This window comes from Aptenodytes patagonicus, chromosome 1 (assembly GCF_965638725.1).
Source record: "Aptenodytes patagonicus chromosome 1, bAptPat1.pri.cur, whole genome shotgun sequence".
NCBI classification, from domain to species: Eukaryota; Metazoa; Chordata; class Aves; order Sphenisciformes; family Spheniscidae; genus Aptenodytes; species Aptenodytes patagonicus.
The window spans coordinates 226,108,294-226,122,720 of record NC_134949.1 but is presented as its reverse complement, the minus strand read 5'-3'; the positions used below and the strand labels follow the sequence as shown (position 1 = coordinate 226,122,720).

Sequence of the window (14,427 nt, the reverse complement as noted above, 5' to 3'; positions counted from 1 at the left end):
GCATCGCTTGTCAGCGCTTGCTATTTGCAGCTCATAACCCCCTTTCCCCCAAGACAACGGATTTCTCGCTGGGGATGTGAAAAATGAAGGTGGCTGGAGGGTGGTTGATGGGTGAGCTGGGGCCTTGGCGGCGTGGATGGGGCTGGAGAGGTGTCCTGGCCACGTAAAGGACATTGCTGTCTCTCTCCCAGGGGCACAAAAAAACCTGGTGGTGATTAAAAAAAAATCCAACGCCTGTAAATGCATTTTTCAGGACCTAAAATGTGCCTCCGGCTATGTTGTGAGATGCACTGCCCCGGCAGGTATTCCTTCCCCGGCCCTCCCTTCCCTCCCTCCGCCCTCCTCCCCTGGTTCCCCCAGGGCTGGGTGTCTCCCGGACGTAAGGACGATGTCCCCATGACGTCCCCACTGTCACCTGGCGTTCAGAATTGGATTTTGGGAAAAGCCACATGTTTTATCGCCTCTCGGTGCTGTAGGAGCTGGTTCTCAGGCTGCTGGTGTTGAGCATCTCGCAAGCGAAGACGTTTTGAAGCACCCACCCCACCTCTAAGGCGCCCCGTTGTGCCCATCACCCTGGCTTCTAGGCCTGGAGGTACCAAGGAAACTGCTGACAGGATCCCAAGGCCGGGCAGGACGTGGTTAGACCCAAAGTGCAAAAATTAGTGAGCTCCATGTGCCTCCTACCCTTAAAACCACCCAAAATTCATGATTCCACCATCGGGGACCTCATCGGGGTGTCCTGGGGCTGCTGGATGTCACCACCTGAGCCCACGCTGTCCCTGGAGCCACCACCGGCCTTTTTGGGACCTGCTTATTTTTTTCCCCTCAAAGCTGCGTTGCGGTTAAATTTTGGCTGGCCACCTCGTCCCATGGGTGCTATCCAGGCACGGGTTGGTGTGAGGGAGCAGGGCTCCTCCATGCCTCCCTGGAGCCAGGTGGGCACCCACAGCCCCAGCTGAATTTCTCCAAATCTGAATATTTTGCGCCCTCTCCTGGGTCCAGATGGTGTGGCCCGCCATCTCCCACCCTGTCACCCTTCCTTTTGTCTGGAAAGAGTTGGGGACACCAGGCTGGGCTTGTCCCACCGGCCACCACTCTCGCAGCCCCCGGCATTTTGCCCTTCCATTGCGGGACCCTAAAAATACGTCGGAGGAGATTTTGGCACGGATGAGCTCTGGCCAAGGGAAACCCCGGGGCTGGTTCTGCCTCCTCCATCACTTTCTGTGCTCCAACCCAAAGCCATTGGCACCATACATGGTCCTCCCCACCAGGACGTGGCCACCACTCCTGCAAAACCAGGTGGCTTGAGCTAACGCCGTCACAGGATCCCTCTCCATTCCAGCCCACCGCGATGCTGAGATCTTTGAGCATCATCCAAGAGCTGACGACCACCCTGGGCACCCTCCTCCTCCTCGCGACAGCAAGGAGCCACGTTGCGACCATCAGCCCTGGATGCTGGCGAGGTCCTTGGGTGGCCGGGTAGCCGAGGAAGATGCTGCGCGCTTGCAGGGAGCAAGTCGGGATGAAGTCGCACGCTTGGCCGGGTGCAGGAGGGATGCTCATCTCTGGAGATTTGAAGCAAATTGCTTAAATCAACTTAGCCGTGATTATTATGCACAGACAACCTGTGAGAAATGCACCGAAACAGTTATCCCTATATATATGTATATACCCTGGATAGATACGTATAGTGTATTCAGGGCGGAGAATATCTGCACCACGTAGCCTGTGCTGGGCTACAAACCTTCCCCTGCTTGGATGTATTATATGTATGTATATATGGTGGGTGTATAGATGTGTACATATCCAGCTGAAAAACGGGGGGAGGTTTATTCTATACATCCTATATATTAAAGACGACTCGCAGAGCGATTAGTGGTACATCCACCCCGCGCCGTGTAAGCAAATCCCTCCTTGCCGGGGGGAAGCAGCATCCCGCTGGAGGCTGCAGGGAGCAAAGCTCAAGCCCCAACCCAGCGTGGGGCTGGTGGAGAGGCTGAGCCAATGGTGGGACGTGCGGTGCCAGGGCCGAGGACACCGAGTAGCTCGGTGGCATGGGTTTCCTGACTCCTGGCGTCGTGTCTGGGTGTGCCGGCTCTGATTTTGGTGGATCCTGGTTAGGAGGTGACAGCAAGATGGCAAGGATGCCGGGATGGGCCAGGTTTAGGGTGCTGGGCTAAGCAGGGAGCTGGACCCGCATGATGCTGAAGGTGCCCAGGCAGGTGACAACATCATTGGCTTGTGTCTAACCCAACCCATGGTCATCACTTGGGTGGGAAACCCAGCACGGGTGCCCCAGTTGCCCTTATGTCCCTCTTCCCAGCTCCCAGTCTGGCCAGGGATGCTCTCCCACCATTTTGCAGCACCAGTGGTACCAGTGGGCCCATGTCTCTTACTGGTCCAGCCCCATTCTGGGGACTGGGGGATAAGGATGTCCCAGTATTACCCCAAAAAATGTCCGTGATGCTGATCGTGAGCTGGAGAAACACATGGCCCCATGTTCCCCAGACAGGTACGAGCTGAGCCAAACCCTCCCCAGCCTTCGCATGGCCCCATCAGGGAAGCTTTAAACGAGAAGGGGGAGAAATCGTGCCCTAGCAGCTCGCCCTGAGCTAGGCACCGTGTCCTCCACGGTCCCACTGTGTTCTCCATGGTCCCACCAGTGGTTTTTATTGCATCGGTGGCTTGGCCACCAAGGAAACATGGCGCTAAGCTGCTCAAACCGAGCAACCGAGCCAGAGAGAGGACGCCGGATCTGTGCCGTGATGGGGTTAATACTGTGCCGCTGCAGGCTGGAGACGGGATGAAAGTGCTGAAAGCTTGGGAGATGCTGTCCTCCTGTCCTCCAGCACGTCCCCAGCTGAAGCCATCTCTGTTCCGTGGAGCTTAAAGCCAAAATTGCTCCATGCCCGGTCCCAGGGACACCGAGGTGGCCCTCATCCTCACCTAGGAGCCATATGTAACGCAATGGTCGTGCCGCCACTTGGAGCTCATCTTGTCAAGGAGGTAACGGGTGCTCTCGCGAAACTTGCGTTGGGTGAAGTAGAAGAGGATGGGGTCGAGGACGCTGTTCATGCTGGCAAAGGGACGTGTGCACTTGTAGGCGATGGCAAACTCCTGCAGAGCCAGGCAGGGCAGGCTGGGCGAGGAACGGGCGATCAGGTAGAGGGTCTTGGTGAGGTGGAAGGGGAAGAAGCTGATGGAGAAGACGATGACCACGATGATAATCATACGCACGGCTTTGTCCTTCCTCTTGTGCACCGCCAAGCCAATCAGCTCGTCCTTCTGGCACAGGATCCGGGCCATGCTACAGTAGCAGGCGAGGATGGCCATGAAGGGCAGCAGGAAGCCGGTGACGGTGAGGGTGATGCCATAGGGGAAGTAGGCAGCGGAGCGATCCGGTGGGCTCAGGTCGTAGCAGACAGTGCGGTTCCTTTGGGTGCCGGTGGAAGCGAAGACGAAGGTGGGCAGGCACTGGGTGATGACGATGAACCACACCGCAGCACACACCAGCCAGGTCAGCTTCTTCCCCTTCTTCTTGTGCCACGAGGCCAAGGGGTGGCAGATGCCCAGATACCGCTGGACGCTGATGCAGGTGAGGAAGAGGATGCTGCTGTGTAGGTTGGTGTAGAACTGGAAGCGGATGAATTTGCAGGTGAAGTCCCCAAAAGGCCAATAATCCTTCTGGGTGTAGTTGTAGATGAGAAGTGGGAGGGAGCAGACGTAGAGCAGGTCGGCCGTGGCCAGGTTCAGCATGTAGATCATGGTGCGGCTAAGCGCCTTACGGGCCACCCAGATCTGCCCGATGACCACGGCGTTCAAGGGCAACCCCACCATGAACACCACTGAGTAGACCAGGGGCAGCAGGACCTGCTTGAACTCCTCATGGAAGGTGCACGAGTTCCTCCCGGCCCCTGTGGGGGCCGTCAAGTTGGCCATGGTGGTGGTCCCCTCTGTCGATGTCCTCTCTGCTGGTGTGGCCCCTCAGCAGTGCCTGCGAATGACAAAAGGGACGGTTGGTGACTTGGCCACGTGGTGTCACATCCACCCTAGCACGATGAACCTGGACCAGTGTGTGCGACCCCATAGCCCCATCCTTCTGGGTCAGGGCAACCCCCGGTATCAATACAGGCTGGGGGATGAAGGGATGGAGAGCAGCCCTGCCGAGAAGGACTTGGGGGTACTGGGGGGTGAAAAGCTGGACATGAGCCAGCAATGTGCGCTCGCAGCCCAGAAGGCCAATCGTCTCCTGGGCTGCATCCAAAGCAGCGTGGCCAGCAGGTCGAGGGAGGGGATTCTGCCCCTCTGCTCTGCTCTGGTGAGACCCCCCTGGAACACTGCGTCCAGCTCTGGAGCCCTCAGCATAAGAAAGACACGGACCTGTTGGAGCGGGTCCAGAGGAGGGTCACAAAGATGATCAGGGGGCTGGAACAGCTCTGCTATGGAGAAAGGCTGAGAGAGTTGGGGTTGTTCAGCCTGGAGAAGAGAAGGCTCCGGGGAGACCTTATTGCAGCCTGTCAGTACTTCAAGGGGGCTGATAAAAAAGATGGGGACAGACTTTTTAGCAGGGCCTGCAGCGACAGGACAAGGGGGAACGGCTTTAAACTAAAGGGGGGTGGATTCAGACTAGGTATAAGGAAGAAATGTTTTACGCTGAGGGTGGTGAGAGACTGGCCCAGGTTGCCCAGAGAGGTGGTGGATGCCCCATCCCTGGAAGCATTCCAGGTCAGGCTGGACGGGGCTCTGAGCAACCTGATCTAGTTGGAGATGTCCCTGCCCACGGCAGGGGGGTTGGAGTAGGTGACCTTTAGAGGTCCCTTCCAACCCAAACCTTTCCATGATTCTATGGTTCTATGATTCTAAACCATGATGACGGATTTAGGGGTCCATCAGGAAGGTGAAGGTGGAGAGAGCGGGACTGTGCGGAGTGGTGGCACAGGCGACAGCGTGGTGGCTGTGATTGCTGCCATCTCAGCTCCACTTGTCCTGGCGCTTGCACCCCACAGAAAGGTTTGCACAATGCCAAACCGTCCTCATCGCAGTGTGGGAGAGGAAATTACGGCACGGCGTGCTGTTAGCCGCCGGCATGGCTTCCTGCTCCTCTGCAGGGGGTGCCAAAACCCTATGGCAAGTCACTGGAGCGGGCTGCGTCCCCTGAGTTTCGGGAGATGCCACCTGCACGGAGCCCAGCATGACCCACAGATGTTTCGTGGTTACTTTCATCTGGGAAGTGGGACTGGTGATGCCCTGGTCCTGGAGGTTTTTGGTTTTGTGGGTTAAGACAGCCCATCCACGTGGCCTCTGGGCTGCTCTGAGCTGGAGAAGAGGCCACCTGCTTTTCTTAGAGGCTGCGACTAGCGCGAAAGACGCTGCAGCACAAAGGGACCCCTGACCCCAGCCGTGTCACTTGCCCGAATCCCTCGCCATGCCACCCATGGGTGCTACACGCTCCTGGGGTGCAGCAGCTCAGAGGCGCAGGCAGAGCCGCTTCTCCTTCCTCCTCTCGCTTCCTCCATCGGCTGCAGACCTGTCCCTGTTCTGCAACGCTGGCCGGTGGCGTGGGGCCGGCACCCGCTTTCTCTCGCACGCCCCGGCAGCAGCCCCGACGCCTGGCGGGGACGAGCTTGCCTGGAAATAGGGTGGCCGGTGTCCCCATGCAGGCTGGGAGGGGAAACTGAGGCAGAGAGGGGGGTGGCCGAGCTCTGGCCAGGTGCATGGGGCAGAGGGGACCAGAGGGGGACACACGAGTCCAGGGGCCACCCCGTTAGCTCGTACCACCGTGGTGGCCCTATTTTGGGTCTTTGGGGATTTACCAGCCCTGGAGCACAGCCCAGCCATGGGGTCAGGCTTGGGGAGAGTGTTAGGGGGACACACAAAGCTTCCCCATTTTTGGGGGTGCTCCAGGCTTGCAGATCAGTACCCTCCTGCCCTCCCTGCTACTGCATAACCCTCCTACCGCCCGGCACCCCACTGAGCCCACTGCACCCTGCTGAGTCCCCTGTACCCCACTGAGCCCTCTGCACCCCACTGAGCCCCCCTGGCACCTCACTGAGCCCCCCTAGCACCCTGCTGAGCTGCCCTGCACCCCACTGACCCCCCCCCCTCACCTCACTGTGCCCCATTGCACCCACTGTCACCCAGCTCCAGGCAGTCCCAGCACCCACCTCTGCCACCTCTAAGCCAATAAGTGCCCCAGGGCCGTGAACTGCCATATCCCCTGGGACCCCCCAAACCTCCCCCGGGATCCCAGGCCGGAGCAGCACCCATCCCAACCCCCACCCTGGGCACTCACAGGAGCCTCTGCGGTCCCACGTGTGCTCGCAGGAACACCGCCGTGACACTGGGGACAAGGTGGCTGGCAAGAGGGGTGGGGGACCCACCTGGGGGGACCTGGGAGCTCATCTTACCTGCTGGGGTGCCACGGGGTGCCAGGGGGTGGCAGGGGGTGCCACAGGGTGCTGGGACCCGCTGCTCTGCCCAGCGCCTGGGCACATCTGCGGCTCCGGGGTGCTGCACTCGCCCCATTGAGCACCGCTTCCCTTTTCCGGCCAATGCCAGGGGCCCGATGGGGAACAGAAACCTGGGTGGCAGGGTGGGCACTGCGCCGCATGGCACGGCACTGCACGGCACTGCACGGCACTGCACGGCAGGGTGGGCACTGCACTGCAAAGCACAGCACTGTGGGCACCACATGGCACTGCACAGCAGGGTGAGAACTACGCTGCATGGCACAGCTCTGCATGGCACTGCGTGGCAGGGCTGGCACTGCGTGGCACGGCACCACGGGCACCGCGTGGCACTGCAGGGCCGGGTGGGCATTGCACTGCATGGTAGGGCGCAGCTGGGTGGGCGCTGCGCCGTGCTGCACGGCACAGCACTGCACGGCGCTGCATGGCAGGGCGGGCACCGCGCTGCATGGCATGGCATGGCGCAGCGGGGTGGGCGCTGCGCCGCGCTGCACGGCACAGCACTGCACGGCGCTGCGTGGCAGGGCGGGCACCGCATGGCACAACGCTGCATGGCGCTGCGTGGCACGGTGGGCACTGCGCTGCACGGCACGGCACGGCACTGAATGGCCGCGTGGGCATGGCATGGCACGGCACAGCCCGCGCCACCACCTCCATCACAGCTCCACACTGCGGGCATACATCCCTGTCCCCTACACAAATACATGCCCCCCCCCCCCCCCCCGCCATGTATGCAGCCCCCCTATGCACACACACGGACACACGTGTGCACGCCCCCGTGTACACGCCCTACACATGTGCACAGACACGCACCCCTCGTGCACCCACATTGCATCTCCGAAAGAGCCGTACCCAGGCACCAAGGGACATCCAGAGCCGGCAAATGCCACCGGGGCAGGGGACACAGCCCAGACCCGGCGTGAGGATGCCAGGATGCAACTGGCTGAGGCCACCAGCTGTGTCACCAGGCCCGTGAATTTTGGGGTCTTTTCCCCCATTTTTGGCTCCTTCCAAGGATGGGCATCTGGGGCAGATGCTGGGGACAGGGAGGGCACTGGGGATGGTGACACCAACGTTGCTCCTGTTGCCCTGTCCCGTCTCACCACAGCCACACAAGGGAAACTGAGGCACGGGCACCGGGTTTGAAGTGGAGTGGTGTGGCTCATGCCCCATTTTTGCAGAGTTTCGCCTCAAAACAACCCTCGGAGGGGTGTTTGCAGGAGGGGTGCTAAGGGACATGCCCAAGGCTACGTAGGCCATCGATGGCGGAGGGCATCCGCAGCCAGAGCTGAGCTGAAAACACGACAGGCAGCTGAAAAACGAGGGATCGCCCCCCCCCAAAAAAAAAGGCAAGTGAGCAAAAAAACCTCTTTGCAGGAGGGAAATGGGGCACTGAACCCCACTGCTGCCAGGCTGGGAGGGATACAAAAGCCGGAGGAGAGGAGGAAAAATCCTTTCCAATCCCAGGAAAAACCCAGCTGTGGGATGCGCTGAGCACAACCTTTCTATTAGACACCAGAGAATCCCCACCCCAACTGTACCCACTGCCTGCAACCGCCCGTAACCCCGCAATCGCAGCCTGCCATCGCCCATAGATCGCCGCTATTTCCAGTTAACGAAACAACATCAAGACACTCGGCCTCATCCTGCTGCTGTGCCCGTGGCACGTCCCGGGGTCATGATCTGGCCCGGCGGATTATCTAAAAAAGTCCCATTTTTCACCCCAAAAAACCATCACAGGAATCCCTGCCAGCCCTTGGGGTGATGGGGTGGGCGCTCCCCGTGCTCAGCTTCCCTTAAAAGCGGACATCCATGGGATTATGGAGACCCGGTCCCGGTGCCCTGACGCCACGGTGATGGGCACCAGGCGAAACCCATTGCGAAACGAGACTTGCAGGGGGAAAAAAGGGGTGCCCGTGGTGGTGGGCTGCTCTGTAGGGGGGGGGTCACCCTTATCCCAGGGTTTTAAGGTGCCTGCGAAGGAGGAACGGGCTTAAGAAAGAGAAGTGGGGCTGTTCTGCAGCCAGACGGGGAAGGGATTAAAAATAATCGCTGGCTCTGCTCACCAGCAGCCGCGAGCTTCCCCCGGCACGTGCCAGCGCGGCTTTGCCCCCCTCCAACCCCTTTGCTTTCAAACCATCTCACGCAAGCCCTTCTCCGGTGAAATCAGCTTTAATTAACACCCTGATATTAATATGAAGGGGGTTTCTGCAAGCTTGCTACCGTGGGAAGGTGTTTCGGGGGCTGCTGCCCTCGAATAGGACACGGGGGATGGCTTCCTCCCTCGGAAACCTTCCTCCTTGGTTTGTCCTGCCCTGGGAGGAGACCAACACTGGGACATCTTGGTGGCTTGATGGCAGGGCTGGGATGGCAGAGGCGGAAGCGAAAGCTCCAGCTCAGCAGATTTCAAAGGGGATGAAGGGGGGATGCTCCCGCCCCGCGTTTCGCTTGGCCAAAGCCACAACGTCCCTGTCCCCAAACACCTCCTGGTTGGTCCCAAAACATCTTCAGGTGCCCATGGACACGTCCCACCCGCCCCAGGGTGGTTGGGGACCAAGGCTTGGGTGTTTTAAGGGAAATCTCCAGTTATCGAAGCCTGAAGGTATAATGATGTGGCCAAACGGGGCCAGAGCAGCATTTTCGGGTGCTTAACGCGGACCCGTGGGGACAGGGCGCAGGGACAGTTCCTCCGGCGATGCCGGGTGGCTCTGCCACCGATGTATTCTGTCCTCGGGTGACTCCCTTCACCTCCCCGTGCTTTGGTGCCCCATCTCTAAAATAAATCAGCATCCCGGGGATGCTCTGAGCAGCTCGGGCAGCGTTTTCCTGCTGGAAATGGGAGGTGCGGGGGACAGGGAAGGTGCAATGAGTTGGCCTGGTCTCAGCTGGCAGCACTGAGGCTCTGGCTGGGCTTGTATAAATCCATACATAGATACGCGCAAACATACAGGCACATACACAGCCACGTGTTCACCCACGTGTACACACAGATGCACAAACATATATATACAAGCATATATACCTCTCCATATAAATCTACCTCTATACATATATACACAAACATATATATGGCTCTACACGCACGTAGACACACACACGTGTACACACACACACACATTTCTCTATACATATATATAGAAATATATATGTCTCCATTCAAACACACATACATACAGACTTCTATACCTAGACACACAAATGTATGTCTCCGAGCACATGGACTCACACATACGTGTATGCATGACTCTATCCATATATATGGATATATGTGTATACATAACTCTATCCATATAGATACACCAATATGTTTATGCTTCTCTACACAGGTCTGTGCACACATGCTCATATATACAAATATATATTTTTATATATATATAAACATATTATAACATCTATGTACAAATACATATAGATATTTATAAAAAGGCAGAGGCCAGGCTCCTGGCACCCGCAGCGGAGACGCCGGGGAAGACCAGGTCCCTCGAGCAGATTTGAGGACACTCCGCGTGGGACATCACCTCCGGCACGGGGCTGATCCCTATGGATGCCCTGGGAGATGCAGGCACATCCCGGACGCGCCCCAGGCCATGGGAGCAGAGGGACCGGGGCGAACCCACCCCGCTGAGCTTCGCACCAGCCTTGCCGGGGGGATCACGGTGTGATTTTCAGCCCTGCTCCGTGGCGAAAGCTGCTAAACCTCCCTAAAAGCGAAGTCCAGCAGCTGCCATTTGGGGTGGCTTTGGGACCACCCCAAAGCCCAACCGAAGCACCGGTGTTCTCCGGATCTGACTCAACGTGCTCTGGATCTGACCCCTTCCTCTCCAGTTCTGCCTCATCCTGCCCAGTTCGACCTGATCTGCTCGGATCCAATCCTGCCTGGTTCAGACTCACCCGCTTGAGTCCGATCCTGTCCAGTCTGGCCCCATCCTGCCCGGTGCGGTCTGACCCTCAGGTCCGATCCTGCACTGTTCGATCTGACCTACTCGGGTCCCATCCTGCCCGCTGCGGTCTGACCCTCAGGTCTCATCCTGACCTGGTTTTGTCTGACACGCTCGGGCCCGATCCTGCCCGGTCTGGCCCCATCTTGCCCAGTCTGGTCTGACCCTTTTGGGTCTGATCCTGCCCGGTGCGGTCTGACCCACGCAGGGCCCATCCTGCCCGGTTCGATCTGACCCTCTCGGGTCCCATCCTGCCCGGTCCGGCCCCATCCTGCCCGGTTCACAATGACCCTCTCGGGTCCCATCCTGCCCGGTTCGGTCTGACCCTCTCGGGTCCCATCCTGCCCGGTCCGGCCCCATCCTGCCCGGTTCACAATGACCCTCTCGGGTCCCATCCTGCCCGGTTCGGTCTGACCCTCTCGGGTCCCATCTTGCCCGGTCCGGCCCCATCCTGCCTGGTTCACAGTGACCCTCTCGGGTCCCATCCTGCCCCGGTTCGGTCTGACCCACTCGGGTCCCATCCTGCCCGGTCCGGCCCCATCCTGCCCGGTTCACAATGACCCTCTCGGGTCCCATCCTGCCCGGTGCGGTCTGACCCACACAGGGCCCATCCTGCCCGGTCCGGCCCCATCCTGCCCGGTTCACAGTGACCCTCTCGGGTCCCATCCTGCCCGGTGCGGTCTGACCCTCTCGGGTCCCATCCTGCCCGGTCCGGCCCCATCCTGCCCGGTTCACAGTGACCCTCTCGGGTCCCATCCTGCCCCGGTTCGGTTGGTCCCTTCCCTCCCGTACGCGGCACTTACCGGCAGCGGGATGCGCCGGGGCGGCAGCGGCGCTCAGCGCCCGGGGCCGCCCCGCTGCCGCCCGCCGCCGGCCCCGCTCCGCCCCGGGGCCGCCCCGCTCCGCCCCGCTCCGGCCCCGGCACCTGCGGGCGGCCCCGGCGGGGGGCTGGGGAAGGCTCACAGCTGGATTGGGGCGGGGGAACAGCTGGGCTGGGGGGCCGACAGCTGCACGGAGGGGGCCGCCGCGCAAACATCTGGATTAGCCTGACGGTCACGGGCAAACATCTGGGTTGAATGGGGTGGCTGGGGGGCTTCCAACGACCCCAAAAGTGGGATCTACGGGGTGGGATGCTCATGCACCGGCCAACAGCTGGATTGTCCTGGCCGGAGGCTGGGAGCTGCCGGAGCCCTCGGTGAGCGGCTGGGTGTCGGGGACAGGGTCTCCCCGCGGCACCGGCTCTCAACCGAAGGGGTCGGTGGCTTCGGTACTCATTAACCAGGCGGTCAAGCCTCCGCGCTTCCTGAGCAGGGCTATTAAAGAGCAATAAGGAAAGGAACCCTGGGGGGACGTGTTGGGTATGAAAGGGCCGATGCATAAACAGCCCCAGGGGTGCCAGGATTACGCGGGATGACGGGCTTCGCCCTTCCTTTCCCTGGAAGCCCAGTTTGCCCTCCAAAATTATTCCCCTCCTTCCTTTTTAGGGGCTTGTGATGGGTCTCGGTAGAGGTGGAAGGCAAGGAGGTTGCGACCGGCATCGGCCAGATGATGGAGCGCCACGCGGGGGGCTCCCCGGCGTCACCTCGTTGAGCGATGCACCCCTGGAGCTGGCACCCAAATATGAGGAGAGGAGTTTTGGGCAGGGGCCCGGCTGCACGGTGTGGGATGGGAAGGTGGAATGAGGTGCCGCAGTCCGTCTGGATCCCGCCGGCGCCTGTGCTATGGCGGACAACGCGGGCTTTCATCGATCCTGGCGCGAGCCCGCGGCCAAGCCAGGCAGCGGGGCCACCGGGGAGATGGGCTCTGGCAGGAGCAGCCGTGAATATTTGCAACCACAGCCAGGCTGGAGCCGTCACCCTCATCCCGGGGCTGCCCGGGCTTGTGGGGTTGGGTTGGCGATGGCTCAGTGCCCTTGTGAAATTCCCCGCTCCCTCAGCCGCCGTGGGGAGACGGAAACTGGGGGAAAAAGTGTCTTTCCCTGGAGTAGAGCGGAAAACACGCCTTGTGCAAACAAGCCCAGCAGCCTGCGATGGGGAGCCCAGGGCTTTCTGCAAGCATCTGGGGAGGGCAGCTGAGAACGGACACAGCTCACTCCTCTGATGAGCCGCCAGCATGAGCACTTATCCCACCTCCAGCACTGCCTCCGTCTTCGGGGCAAGCTCCGAGCTGGTGAAAAGGAGCTGGTGTCCTCCTCCCTCCTGGCACGGCGGGGTGTCCTTGCAGGTCCCCAAGGTGAACGCCTCGTAGCCAGCTGTCCCTCTGCGGGGACACTGTAAATAGTGGAGGGAGCTGTTAAAAGAAGAAAATAAAATAGCGGCTCCTGGCTGCCTGCCAGCCCCAACTGCCTCCGCCGAGCCCGGCAGCCGGACCCGTAGCCTCAAGGACCCAGCCCTACAGCACCTGGAATAAATGGGAACCCCCCCAAAAAACCGACATTTTGGGGGTTGAGCAGGGAGGGGAGAGGCAAATTCGGAGGCAGCGGTGACGCTAAAAAAGAGATTTCAAGCAAGGCATCGTTTTTACGCCTCTTTTTATCCATGCAAAAGGCAGACGAAGGCCTTTGGGAAAAATAATTGGGGAAAAGGAATAGCCTGCGTTCCTCTTGGAGTCTCACCGGTTGAATTAATCCCCGGCAAAAAGGCCTGGCACGGTGGCTGGATTTGGCCTCATGAGACTCTTTGGCCGCCTGGTTTCTGTTCCTCCAGCTGGATGTTGCCAGTAATCGCGTTAGCGGCTGACTGCAGGCGACCTTTGCCGCTGCTGCCCAGGGTAATTGTACCTTCCCACCGGGCTCCACGTTTCCAGCTGCCGGCGGGTCGCAGGATGGTGTGGATGGAGAGAGGAGCATCTGTGGTCGAGGCCAGGGAGGCAGTCGGGAGCTGGGACCGCGCTCCTCAAATCGACGCAAAACTCTTGTTGGAGGCGAAAAGCAGCATTTTTCAAATGCTGAAGCTTTGCGAAAGCCTCAGGGCAGGGGTGTCCCCACCACCAGACGCTGGACATCCCCGCGGGGAGGGTCCTACAGGGCTTTCAAGTTCTTCCCCAACCCAGACGTACTGGGGATGCAGGCTGAGTCCCTTCTGCCTCGGGCTCTGCCGCGGCTCACCAGACCGGAGGTGTCTTGCATGAAAAATTTCATTACTTCTAAAAGCTCTTTATAATGAAAACGAAGTTAATTTCTCGTGTCCTCCTGACAACACCAGCCTGCCAGGGTGGTGGACCAAGTAGAGCTTGCTCATAAAAAGGTGACATTTGATGGCAATTTTCTCTTTTTTTAACCAGGTCAGAAGAGATAGTCACCCCGGGCTGACCCGCAGACATGTGCTACCCCAGCACTTGCCTTTGAGTCCCCAAATTTTTGGCAGAGAAGGTGTTTGGTGGAGAAAGTCTCATCTCGAGGTCCACTCTGATGCTCCCCTCCGTTCTTTTGCTGCAATGTTCACCGCAGTCAAACAGGTGGAGCTACCTGGGGTGAAAGCCCCAACAGAAGAAGACAAGCCTTCTCGCTGCTGGACCTCTGCGTTGGGAGAAACTGGTCTAACCTTCAACCCCCATTTCTATGATGGGTCCCAGGCCCACGTTTCTGGCCATCCAACCCCAATTTCCTTCCGGAGGTGACGAGGTCCCAGCAACAGCCTACGAGCCCAACGTACCTGTTCTGCCAGGGCTCTGCGGAAGCTCTGGGAAACCTTGGCTTTGATGGGAATTCAGACAAAAAAAGCCTTGGCTCTGCTCCAAGTGGGAGCTGACCCACCATTCCTATGCCTCAGCATTTCTGAAGAAGTTATGTTTCAGCTCATTTTCCTCTCCAACCTGCTTTCCTAGATCCCCGTGGATGTCAGCATGGGAGGAAGGGGTTGCTGAGATTCCCCTCCCCCCAACACGTAGATGGTTAACGCCTCGATCTTCGCAGGCTTCATTTCCTCTCGTCGGCACATCCTGACGTGCCTCGGAGGCTCGGGGTCGCTTCCGCTCATTGCTTTTCTTTGCCCGGGAATCCTCAAGGAGCTGTGCGGAGTGCG

At 59.5% G+C, this 14,427-nt stretch overlaps 1 protein-coding gene across 2 annotated transcripts; it reads right to left on the bottom strand.

Moving 5' to 3' along the window:
• Positions 1-1,805: 1,805 nt before the first annotated feature.
• On the bottom strand, positions 1,806-11,247 carry P2RY6 (pyrimidinergic receptor P2Y6). Of its 2 annotated transcripts, none has more exons than XM_076332351.1 (2): positions 11,209-11,247; positions 1,806-3,994 (listed from the first exon to the last, which is right to left on the bottom strand). In XM_076332351.1, exon 2 carries the CDS (start codon positions 3,937-3,939, stop codon positions 2,947-2,949), a length of 993 nt encoding a protein of 330 aa, XP_076188466.1. In that variant the 5' UTR covers positions 3,940-3,994; positions 11,209-11,247; the 3' UTR covers positions 1,806-2,946. The 2 variants fall into 2 exon arrangements, with proteins under 2 accessions (XP_076188466.1, XP_076188502.1); XM_076332387.1 differs by lacking the exon at positions 11,209-11,247 and adding an exon at positions 6,408-6,459.
• Positions 11,248-14,427: the final 3,180 nt, after the last annotated feature.